The sequence below is a fragment of the Notothenia coriiceps genome, unplaced genomic scaffold (assembly GCF_000735185.1).
Source record: "Notothenia coriiceps isolate Sejong01 unplaced genomic scaffold, NC01 NC01_scaffold00036363, whole genome shotgun sequence".
Classification (NCBI taxonomy): Eukaryota; Metazoa; Chordata; class Actinopteri; order Perciformes; family Nototheniidae; genus Notothenia; species Notothenia coriiceps.
The window spans coordinates 105,476-117,174 of record NW_011369064.1 but is presented as its reverse complement, the minus strand read 5'-3'; the positions used below and the strand labels follow the sequence as shown (position 1 = coordinate 117,174).

Below are 11,699 nucleotides of genomic sequence, written 5' to 3'. Positions count from 1 at the left end.
AAACTGCCATAATTCCCAAACCCTACATTCCTGAGACATAGTTTTTCATGACAAACGTAGGAAAACATCCCGTAGCTTGAAAAATAACAAATAATTAAGCAAAAAATAATCCAACAAAGTGCCTCTTGAGGGCATGAAGTGACAAAAACGTTCAACATGTCTCCATTAAAGCCCATTGTAATTTCAGGCAGATATTTCCTCACAGCAGCAGCCGCACACCTTTAGTTAAACTGCCAAAAAGGCCACATTATTAACCCGAAACTACACAAAAATTACACTTCAGATACTCAACTTCCTTGACATGCTTCACGTTTTGAAATTTCACCGATATCTGTTATGGTTCTTCCACAAAACGTTCACATGTAAGAGGTTCATCTCTCATTCAGAACAATGGAAACCTTTGATCTCTGGACGCCTTGTTAGCTCAAATATAAACACCTGTGTCATGGAACACGATGATGTCATCGCTCCAACTGACATGCTCAGAGCAGCAGACTTCAGATAGCAGTGTGCTAACAGTCCAGCCGTGAACACATCTGCGGGATAGTTTTGAGATTTCTTCAAATGCTCGCCATGAAACACGGTTTTCTCATAACTTCAGTGAAACTGCTCCAAACGGCCCAAAACTTCACAGGTTTGGTAACGATGCAGCCATCAACGCATCTAAGCGTATTATGGGGTGTCATCAAATGCCGTTGCCATGTCGACAGATCATTCGCCATCAACTTAGTTCAGAAGTTTGCAGTTCAAATATTCTGCTGCTTTTCCAAGCCTTTTTACTTTCTTTTCTTCTCTTATCACACATTCAAGCCCCCAGTGTTCATGTATTCATTTTAATCTAAATTATTCACTTTCTTCTTACACATTACATTTCAGCATAGCAGTTTAGCGTCACATTTTCAGCATAAAGCATTCCCACTAGCAATTTCTTCAGGAATTACATTCTCTAGTTATGTCTTGTTCTTTCAAGAACAAAGGAAGAAAGAACAGTTGTTTAGTATACATTATATTATAAACAATTAATTATCGGAGTGTCTATTTGCACCTGGGTGCAAATAGCATTGTTAGCGACCGACACCTGGGTGTAAATAGCATTGTTAGCTACCGACACCTGGGTGCAAATAGCATTGTTAGCTACCGACACCTGGGTGTAAATAGCATTGTTAGCTACGGACACCCGGGTGTAAATAGCATCTGCCTTATATTATACAGTATATATATTTCTGTCTTCTGCCTTTAATGCTCTCATGACCCCTCAGCTTTATCTCTAGAGAGACTCTGTTTTTGTTACTTGGCAAACTCCAGTAAAAACGAGTGTCATTGCACCCCACTGACTGCAGATAGGCAGCAGAGTTACAGGCGAGTATTCAAAGCGAGGAGAGCCTGGTATCATTGTGCGGCATCGCTGTGGGAGATAGCAGGCGCTCGGCAGTTAGAGGGGAAGAAGAGATCAAGAGGCAGCGCCAGCAGCAAACCCCTTTGATAAAAATGCTCTGTCTCATGCTGCCAGGTCTAACATTCACACTCTCTCACTCATGCATGGAAATGTATTCACTCTGCTGAATTTAACAGCAGCAGCAGCATGCATATTCTGTCTTGATTGTACAGCTCAAGGGTAGCCACACTTGTAAACATGCACTACAACACAGGACTGTTTTAATCATCTCCATCATGGTGCAGAAACACAAGGGCATACAAACTGTACAGTCTGTGTGACTGAAGGACGGAGAGGTGCAGTGGCCCTGGGGCTTAGCTGAAAACACCTCCTGTCTGCGATGAGAAACATGCACTGTACAGTATGAATGTGAGCTGTCACACTAAACAGAAGGACACTCATACACACTGTTTTCACATTTATTTAGCTTTCTGTCATTTTAGTGGTACAAGCAATGTTTCTACAAAAAAAGGGTCTTACCCCGACACACTTCTTTGTAAGTACGAATGTTTTGCCATTTATAGCACAATGTTTTCCAGAAGTTGCAATGGAAAAAGTTGAATTATGAAGTCAACACTTTCTGACTTTATAGCCCACTTTTTGCCAGAAAAATATATTTTTTTTTATTATTTGTTTGCCGGGAAATACAGTGAGAACATTCTTGCGCAGGTCAAAATGTCCACTTTGGACAAGATTATATTATCGTTAATATTGTCCAGGGTTCTGTCTTGTCTCTGCACTCTGTCACAGAAATTATAATATTGAAAGAATGCTTTAAAATGTTTCAAACCACGGCTCCTTCCTAAACACGGGAATATAATCTCATTCAGAGCTTCTCTTGTAATAATTCCACCTACATTTCAACTTTGAAAAACTTTTCCAGCCTTCCATCGAAGCGGAAACACCCAGAACTTGTTTCTCCGAGCCTTTATTGCATAGTGTTGCGATTACAACCAGCTGCTTCAAACCTTTTGAAGATAATATGACCTCTTACTGGAACAAATTATAATCTGATTATTAGTTAGTTCCTTAAACAATCAGTTATTTCCCATTGTGTTGTTATCCTTATGAGATTAGTGTCATTTATCATGAAATAATTGATTACAAAAAGAGCTGCAAACTGCATCATAAATCCAGTCATTCCCGACAGCAATAATTAAAAAAAGCCAAACATCGTAAATTCGTGTTGAGGTCTGACGTTTCATTATCCGGATATGGATTAGCATAAAAAACAAACCTGAGAGGAACGGCTGGATTCAACGGGGTGAAATGCAAACTTATATTTTGCACAGTTGGCTCCGAACATTGTGGGTAACAAAGCAACCAGTGGAGAACCAATGGGGGTTGGGGAGACCCCCAGTCTGTTTCCAGGGAAACAGAGACCTTTCTCCTCTCTCTCTCTCTCTCTCTCTCTCTCTCTCTCTCTCTCTCTCTCTCTCACATGCTCCCATGTTCCTTCTCGGCTGTGTTGAGGAGGAGGGAGATGTGGAGGTGACTCACTGTAACATCATTGCCATGGCAATAAAGAGTGAGACTAGTGTAGAGGGAGTGAGGGGAGGGAAAGATCGGGAATGGTTGTCGCACTCTTCAACAGTTTTAGAAAATAAAAAAACTAGGGACAATGTACATTTTAAATACTTACTGCATTAAATTGCATATGCTTTACTTTTTTTTAGGACAACCTTGCTCTGTCCTCCCATTCCCCCCCTGTTCGTCCCCCTCACTCTTCACTGCTTCATCCTCTCTCTTTCCCATCAGAGGGTTTTCTCTCATGTATCCTCTCTTTCTGTCTCTGTCCTCTATCCTTCTGCATTACTCTTTATGTCTCTTATCGTCTTCCTTCCTCTTTCACTTGCCTGTTGCTCGCAGCCCTCTGGTCTCAGAGGAACGTGTTTTCCACCGCTATGTCACGCTGACTCATGTCATATGCATGTTTGGACACGAGCAAGGTGGCGTGTTTATGTGATGTTGACATATGCAAGCCAGCAGGCAGGGGCAAAGTCGAGGACATGATGCAGAGTGAGAGGAGAGGAGAGGTTAACTCGGGCTGACGGAAGTATAGCATCTAGTTTGACTGCAGTTCATATTATTGATCATGAAATTAAGAGGCTTAGTCAGTTGCATATGTTGTGTGTTTGTGTGATATGGTGAAATAGCTTTCATTCTTGCAGCTTCAAGAATATTTTTATGAAGTTCAAATTGGAGTCAAAGCAGATGTGTGAAATATTTAAGAGACAGGGATGAGATGTTTTCGTTTTAAATCAAGCAGGTTTAGCACTTTTTGAACATTGGACATTGTTTAGTTAAACATCCAGTCTTTCCTAGCCCGACCAGGAGGGGCGGAACAAAAATGCTGCAAAGTTTAGAAAGCAGCAGCCGTAAAGGTTGTGTGTGTTAAAGGGATAATACTGAGTAATCCAGAGATTGATCTGTTGAAGAAGGAGCGGGACTACGGAGGGAGAGCAGGATGGCAGAACTAGATTGCTGACACAATGAGACCAGCATGTTATCTATTTGACCCCAACTAACCCCGGTGTTTGTTTTTTTGCTGTTGACACTCATATCCTTATCTTGTGCTGTCTCTTATGTCTGCCCATCTAGCACTATTAGACTTCTCAATAGTTCTTCCTCTGACTGATCAGCCTTTGTTTCAACGGTTCTGCCAATTTTCTGATTCAAATCCAATCGTCAATCTCCACAATTGCACATATTTTTCATATAATTGGAACAATTCAGTGTTAAGGACCAGAGAATCTGTTGATTCAAGTTGAATCAACATTCTGTCTTTGCATCGATCTCCCATTGTAGGAAAGTCGGAGACATCGTCTCTAGCCGTGGTGTTTAAATCTTCCTCTGTGTCTCCTCCCCTCTGTGTTCACTACATCTCTCTTATCTCCCCCAATGTCGTTAAACCAACTGAGATAGTGGTGGGAGAAGTGTGGCTACCAAGCACCAGAGACACTATCATTTTCAGCTCTGTATATTTATCTGACAGTGCATCGGCCCACAGCTCCACCTCACATGTTACACAGCTCCTCACCGCCTCAGAGGTGTTCAAAAGGGTCAATAGTGACAATAGGGATTGACAGACTGTACAACAATCCCCCTTCCTGTAATCACCCAGTGAGACCAAGCAAATTAGTGATGAGCTGCCGTTTTACCTTGTAATCACATGTAATGTGCTGGTGGGAGTTCTGTTGTCTGGGACAATGTGCTGCTGATAAAGACTGAACAGATGGAGAAGTTCAACATTAGGAGTGAAGCCAGGTTTAACCTCTTCATCTAGGATGTCCTATGCTTTTCTCTGTATAGGTTCTTAATACACTACACTACAGTAATGTGTGAGAGATTGTCCCACAAACTTGTCTTGCTCCATCTTAACTGTTTTTGGTGACTTCAACTGCTTACCAAAAATCAGCAACTTAAGAATTAGATTTGTTCTTATTGTCAACAAACCTAAAGAAAATACCAAAACAAAGTGTCTGTTTACAAGGTGTGAGTTAATCTCTCAGTACTTGTTTTGACTTTCAAAGGCTAACTGGTTCCTACTCCAATCTTGTGTGGGATTTTCCTGAAAAACAATGTATAGATTATGTTGGTTCTGGGACATTTCTAGCCCTTAACCTCCAAATAAAACGGACAGAGCTAAATTCCAAAACAAGAGTGAATTTGAAGTCGGTCTCATCCCTCTGGTGACTCAAAAGAAACTACAATGTCCTTGTTCTAAAAAGACCTGAAAAAAAAGAAAGAAACAAGACCCATGCTGTATGAAATTGGCATAGAATCCAACAGACAAACACATGTGGACATACTCACAGAATATATTTATTTTTCTTGGCAGCTTGCACACAGCAAGATATTGTTTCTAAACAGCAGAGATCTGGGATCAAGTGCACAAAGAGAACACGTTGTCCTCTCACTGCTGTGTTTTACTGGTGTGGCATATGGCATGTTTGGGTTAGGGGAGAAGAAAGAAATGTCTTTGAAATGCCAGAGGGGGATTTTAAGCCTATCTGCCTTGAAATTAAAAAGTGAGTTTGGCTCAGGATTGGACAATGGAGCGTGTTGATCTGCCTCTGGTCACTACGGGAGACTTTGAACAATACATGGATAAAAGAAGAGACACATTTCTTCTTTTATCTGTCTCTCTTACTTCTGTTCTGCCTTTTTTCGTTACAACCATGAGTTATAGTCTATAGACGCACTCTAGTTATGGATTTGACAGTGACTGACAGGCTACAAGTTATTTTCTGAGCGTACACACTAATGCGGAAACTAATCTTCTTATTCTCTTTCCGCTCTCTTAAATGTGAGCATACGAATGCCTTTTTGCTTGGTACTGTGTGTGTGTGTGTGTGTGTGTGTGTGTGTGTGTGTGTGTGTGTGTGTGTGTGTGTGTGTGTGTGTGTGTGTGTGTGTGTGTGTGTGTGTGTATTTGTGTTTGTGTATTTGTGTTTGTGTGTGTTTGTGTGTATTTGTGTTTGTGTGCGCGTGCATCTCTTTTTTCCACCCCCCACCTTCCCTGTTCAGGAAGTGGACTAATGGCATTTGAGAGGATGGAGGGAGTGGGAAAGAGGGAGGAGGGTTGGAGTTCCTTCCTGTGTGGTGTGTCATTTGTAGATCCTGTTGTACTGCGTGTGGCCTTGAGACACAGTGGTAACCCTTTAACACGCCACTATTGTGGGGATTATTGGACATTTCACAGAGCAAAACAGTTATTTGATACATTTTGAAAATCATCTATTATCTACAAAGTAAGAAAGTAAACATTTGTCCCCACTCTCTGTAAAGTAGTTAACAGGATAAGGCTTGTGTTAACCTATTCTGCAATTTTATTTAAATAACGAATACCAGTAATCTGTCTCCCAATTTTTAGATTGACTTGTCTGCCTGTGGTTCTTAACTCCAAGCCCACTCATCCCTACTTAACATATATCATACATCTTTAAATATTGTTCACAATTGTATAGTTTTCTTTTTAAAAGATGCTAAGACATTTCTTTATAACAATATGCACATCACACAAAGTATGAAAATACTAATTTTACATCTATATCTATCTATACAAATATACCTTTGGTTGTGAGTATTTACTGCAGCAGGATAGGGAAGGGTTTGTAGGATTTGTTGAAAAGAAAAATATAGAACATAACCAGACCTATCTTTGAGGTCTACTTTCATTTGTTGCATGAGAACACTTTTGTGTAGGGTGGTATATATTTATTTTTTAAAGATACAGAGCTAATTATTAAAACAAAAAAAAGTATTCCTGTGAGAGACAGAGGTGGTAAAAAAGACAACGGGCGATGCAGGTTGAGACAGTGTCAGCGAGGGAGAGATAAACAGACAGACGGAGAGAAAAGGGGAAGATAGACACAGACAGCCTTTTGAGATTCCACTCACGCATCTCTGAGTGTCTCTCGGTCTCTGAAGAATTGAATGAAAATGACTCCCCACCTTCTCACACACACACACACACACACACACACACACACACACACACACACACACACACACACACACACACACACACACACACACACACACACATACAAGCGCATTACGAGCAAACATTAGCCACGAACACAATCAGTAAACATATAGGGATGAAAGAGTCTGCAAGTTATCTCATTAAGTATTATTACTGAGCCCTTTAGTGTGATGCGATTAAGAAACTCTGATTAGGTTGTAAAGTAGCGAAGTGCAGTGTAAATGTACTACCTCTCAATGTCTTCCTTCAACTGTTTTTGTATTTGAACTTTACAAAATGTGTTTTCAATCTACAACATATGGTACATGGTTTTTTGTATCCATTATGAGCCAATAGCAAGTGCATGTGAATGTCTTCTTTCTTTGTACGCATATTCAATATCTTGGTAATCCTTTACCACCTTAAAAACAATGTTGGAAAGAAATTCCTTCATACAAACCCATGAACACTGGAGATATAAAAACACTTTACCATGGTTTAGACCGTGGACATCAGTCTCTGTTGACACATCAAATGATTCCCCTCATTTGTGGATACCTCGTGTTTGTGGATGGCAGTGTACTTTGGGGATGTTACAGCGCTAAGGACTGAATCTGTTGTTGTGTGTGTCTGGTGTACTGTAGAGTTCTCCTGCAGGGTGGTGGTTTGAATAATTTATGCAACAGATGAGTTTGCCAGGAGATGCAGGTGTTCAGCTGAGGACATGCAGGGCCGATGCAAAGCCTCAGGTTTCATCACAAACCCCTTTTGGGTACAACGCCATCGACTACGGATGTAGGGATCATTGTACACAACAAACCACAAAGAGCAAATCATTGAACGGTTTGATCACTCTTGAAACCAAATGACAGAAACAGTGAAGAAAACAGAGAATAAAGGGAGAAGGAACTACAATGTAAAACAGAAAAGCAGATAATTAAGCTGGTATAAAGAGAGCATTCAGATATTTCATATTAGATCGAATATTTCAACCTGCTTTAAACAAAACATTTTATTAAAAGTAGTTCATAGAAATGACGTGAGTTTCTGAAATCATTTGGGTCTTACAATTGGTTCTCGATTTGAATCTGCAACCATCCATAGGCTATAGGTCAAGTGCAATAAATATTATCAGCAACACTGTTTATGCTTTAAGAAAGGTATACATTCTCACCACACGATTCATTGTTGTAAACAATAATGTGTACTATCAAACAATGTGTTAATGTGTAAAACCACCAGCTGAACAGCTCATTGCCCCTCTCACTCGGCCTCGTCACAGAAGTGTTAAAGCTGATCTGAGAGGAGTATAAATGATGGACTCACTAACAGTGGGAAACAGTGTGTGTGCGGTTGATGTTTGCGAAGGTTAAGTGCTGGAATATGTTGATCTTTGCTGTGAATCAGTATTTAAAAATAACTGGCTAACAGGAATTCATTGTGTCTAATCCAGAGTCATTTACACTAGTATAATAACAGACATTTAAAGGTGGGGTAGGTAAGTTTAAGAAACCGGCTCGAGATACACTTTTTGTTATATTCCATGGAATGCTCTTAACATCCCGATAGCAATGAATATCTGAAGTGCTTTGACAAAAAATACATAAAAACATGTCATCTGTTGAAGCCGTAGTACTGTAAAAAGCACGACCAGTCATTTTAGCCAGCCCGGCTAAAATAACTGGATGGCCTACCTGCCTGTCAGCCTTCCATCTGCGCACAAACTTATCTTGTACCCTCATTGGTCATGTGCGCGTTCGTGTGTGTTGGAGGAGGGGCTCTGTAAGGAAGTGACAGATTTTTTCCGGCTGTGTATTTTCAAAGTCTAGCGCACTCGAGCTGGTTTCTCCAAAATTACCTACCCCACCTTTAACATTAACTTTCCGGTCACTATGTTAAAGCTAAATCAAGATAATTGCACCAATCTGCAAACTCAATTATGAACAGCCATAAGAGGAGTCGTTTTTGAATGGGGGAGGTACAGTTAAGGTCTAAGCATATCAGCATGTTTAATCCAACTGTTATCAACAGTTACACAAAATCGTTACCATTACAAACATTAAATGTTGCTTAAATCTTTCTCTTTTACTATCTATAAGTCAGCAGATAAAGGTAGTTAGTGAAACCAAGAGGCATGAGCATTTATTGAAATAAGCACCAGTTTTCCAGTCTTTAAAGATACCAGGTTTGTATGAGTCTGCACATCCTTAAGCTCTATTGACTGCTTGCCACTTTGAATGAATATTGTAATCTTGTCTGTCAGTCCAATTGAACTGAGTTTAGGGAGTATTATCTCAGTGCTTGGGTATATAGTAACACCCCTCTCCGACCCACTGGGAGTGCACTCTTGATTGAGTAACTCACATGTATTATTGTAGGAGTTGAAGGTCTGGTTGGACAGATTTTATTTAAAAACTACTGTTTGTGATGAGGTTCAGGATTGTGCTAATCACTGGAAAATGACCTCACAAACTGTACATAAGGGAAATGCACAGTGCCAGTGTGAGACACTTTTTTTCTACTTTGAAGCCAGATTTTGTTATGTTTCAGACACATTCAGGCCAGCTTGTTTCCTCCTGTTTCTCATCCCTGTGCTTAGTTAAGCCAACCAATGATAGCTTCACAATAATCAAACCAACATAAAATTGGGTAATTTTATCTCACTTTTGCCAAGAAAGCAAATAACTATTTTTCACAAAATGTTTAGAACTACAAAAGCTGCCCAAATGTTAACCAAGCATCAGTGTGCAAACCATGTGATTTGCCCAACCATGGTATCTTGAGAAGCAACTTGGAAAGAAACGTCCACAGGCTTTTGAATCAATGTGATTCACCTCAGATGTTTCTAATCTCATTTGGATCTAGTTTGTCATAATCAAGAGAGGCCGTCAGCACCAGAGGAGTTGGTGTTGTTCCCAGTGTTGTTTGTGTTTTTCATAGGATGAGGGTGGTGCTGGTTTTGGGGCAGATATATCCTGATGTTTTTTTTTCCTGTTTTTTTCTTGTTGCTGTATTTGGAAAATGCTGCTTTGTCAGCAGGTCAGGTAGATGTTTTTCCCTCCCCCAGTTTTCCTTTTCCCACACAAACAAACATTAAGTGCACTCCCATAGACACACGCACACATACGCACAAACACAAACACACACACACACACACACACACACATATATGCACACTCGTAATCTCTGCTTTGTCCTCCTTTCTCCTCTTTCGCTCCCTCTCTCTCTCCCCCTTCTCTGTGAGGGAAGGCAAACTCAGCAGACCTCCAGGCTGCCAGGGAGCAAAGGCATTCTGGGTAATCCAGGTTGCAGAAAGGAGCAGGGAGAGAGGGAAAACACTCTCAAATTCACTGGTTTCATTGCTTTAACACCGAGATACAATATCCATCCTTACATTCAGCTGCTGAGTCAAGTACGAGCTCCGTTTGCAGCAGAATATGGAATCAAAGAGCTGCACCCTTTGCCCTGTTGCCGAACATTAATGTTTGGGAAAATGAACGACAATGAGGGAGGCCGGCGGGGGGTGGGGGTAGCGAGAGAGGATACAGGAGTGTCGTCAGCCGGCTTTTATTTCAGCTCTGATTAAACCTCGTTCCTGTCTGACCTAAAAAGTCAGCTGGCGGAAACTTCAGAGACCGTGGGTGAATTTCACTGAAGCTCTTTACACCAAGCCAATGCCTTTAGAGAGAGAGAGAGAGAGAGAGAGAGAGAGAGAGAGAGAGCAAAGTGAGAGGGAGATCAGACAAAATAGGACAAAGAGTGGGCAGATACTTTAAAAAGAAATGTGTGCAGAGTCAGACATGCTGTCAGTATGTGCTCACTGTTCACACATTATCCTATATGTGGATGTATACTCTCATCAATTTACTGGTTATTTGGTCTGTAAATATCATGAGGAGGAGGCCGGTGCTGGGTGGTAACTCTGGGTTAGTTAGTTAGTTAGTTAGTTAGTTAGTAGTACAATGGCTCAGGAAGTAGGCAGAGGCTGCGATGTGCCAGAACCACCCGTCTGGGAAAGCACAACAAAAAACACAAGGTTTAAAAATAAACGTGACGGGTATGGCAGGGTATCTGCAGAAACAGGAAATATCCCACTGAGGAACAGACAGCAAGTGAGACATGTGGGAAGACACTTGTATTGTTTCCTTAGTGGCATGTTTGGAAGAGGTACTGTACTGTACGGACTGAAAATATACTTTAAGTGTCAGAATTAAAAGTGTAGTTCTCATAATGCAAACACAATGCCCCTTACTCATATGTAAAGTTATTGGATCATTTATATTGCATTGATACTGGTGGTGAGTTAGAGCCTTTGCAGTTTTAACTTTTTCATATTATATTAGGTAGAACTTTTTTTAACAATGCCTCATATTTGATAAACTCATCACATATAACCTTACTCTGCAAAGAAACTAGAGTGTATATTAAATAGCTGAGTTAAATGTGCAATATTATTGAAAAGTGCAGAGGAAGTAGGAATATACTAAAGTATGTAAAGGAACCGCTCGTAATCTTGTTATCAAACTTCCCCCGGGGATTCAGATTCTGATATATAGAATGTGCTCACTGTAAATACTACATGTAACTTAATGTTGTTACTTTCAGCCACTGCTTTGAGTTGAGACTTATTTCTCTTTCTTTGTGTGTGTTTCGTCTCTCAGAGTGCTGCAGCGGCTCCCAGCCCGGTCCTCGGGAGCCTTCCCCCAGGAGAGGGCATGCCAGTGGGACCAGTCCCTCCAGGGTTCTTTCAGGTAAATGGTGCACACACACACACACACACACACACACACACAC

The 11,699-nt window shown here is 40.8% G+C and overlaps 1 protein-coding gene across 5 annotated transcripts in view; it reads left to right on the top strand.

The window, feature by feature from the left end:
• The window catches only part of ssbp2b (single stranded DNA binding protein 2b), a 57,119-nt gene that overhangs the window by 37,924 nt on the left and 7,496 nt on the right, over positions 1-11,699 (top strand). For all 5 annotated transcript variants that reach the window (XM_010792163.1, XM_010792164.1, XM_010792165.1 and 2 more), the window contains exon 5: positions 11,567-11,656. In XM_010792163.1, coding sequence (XP_010790465.1) covers positions 11,567-11,656 — 90 coding nt within the window. The remainder of the gene's footprint in view (positions 1-11,566; positions 11,657-11,699) is intronic.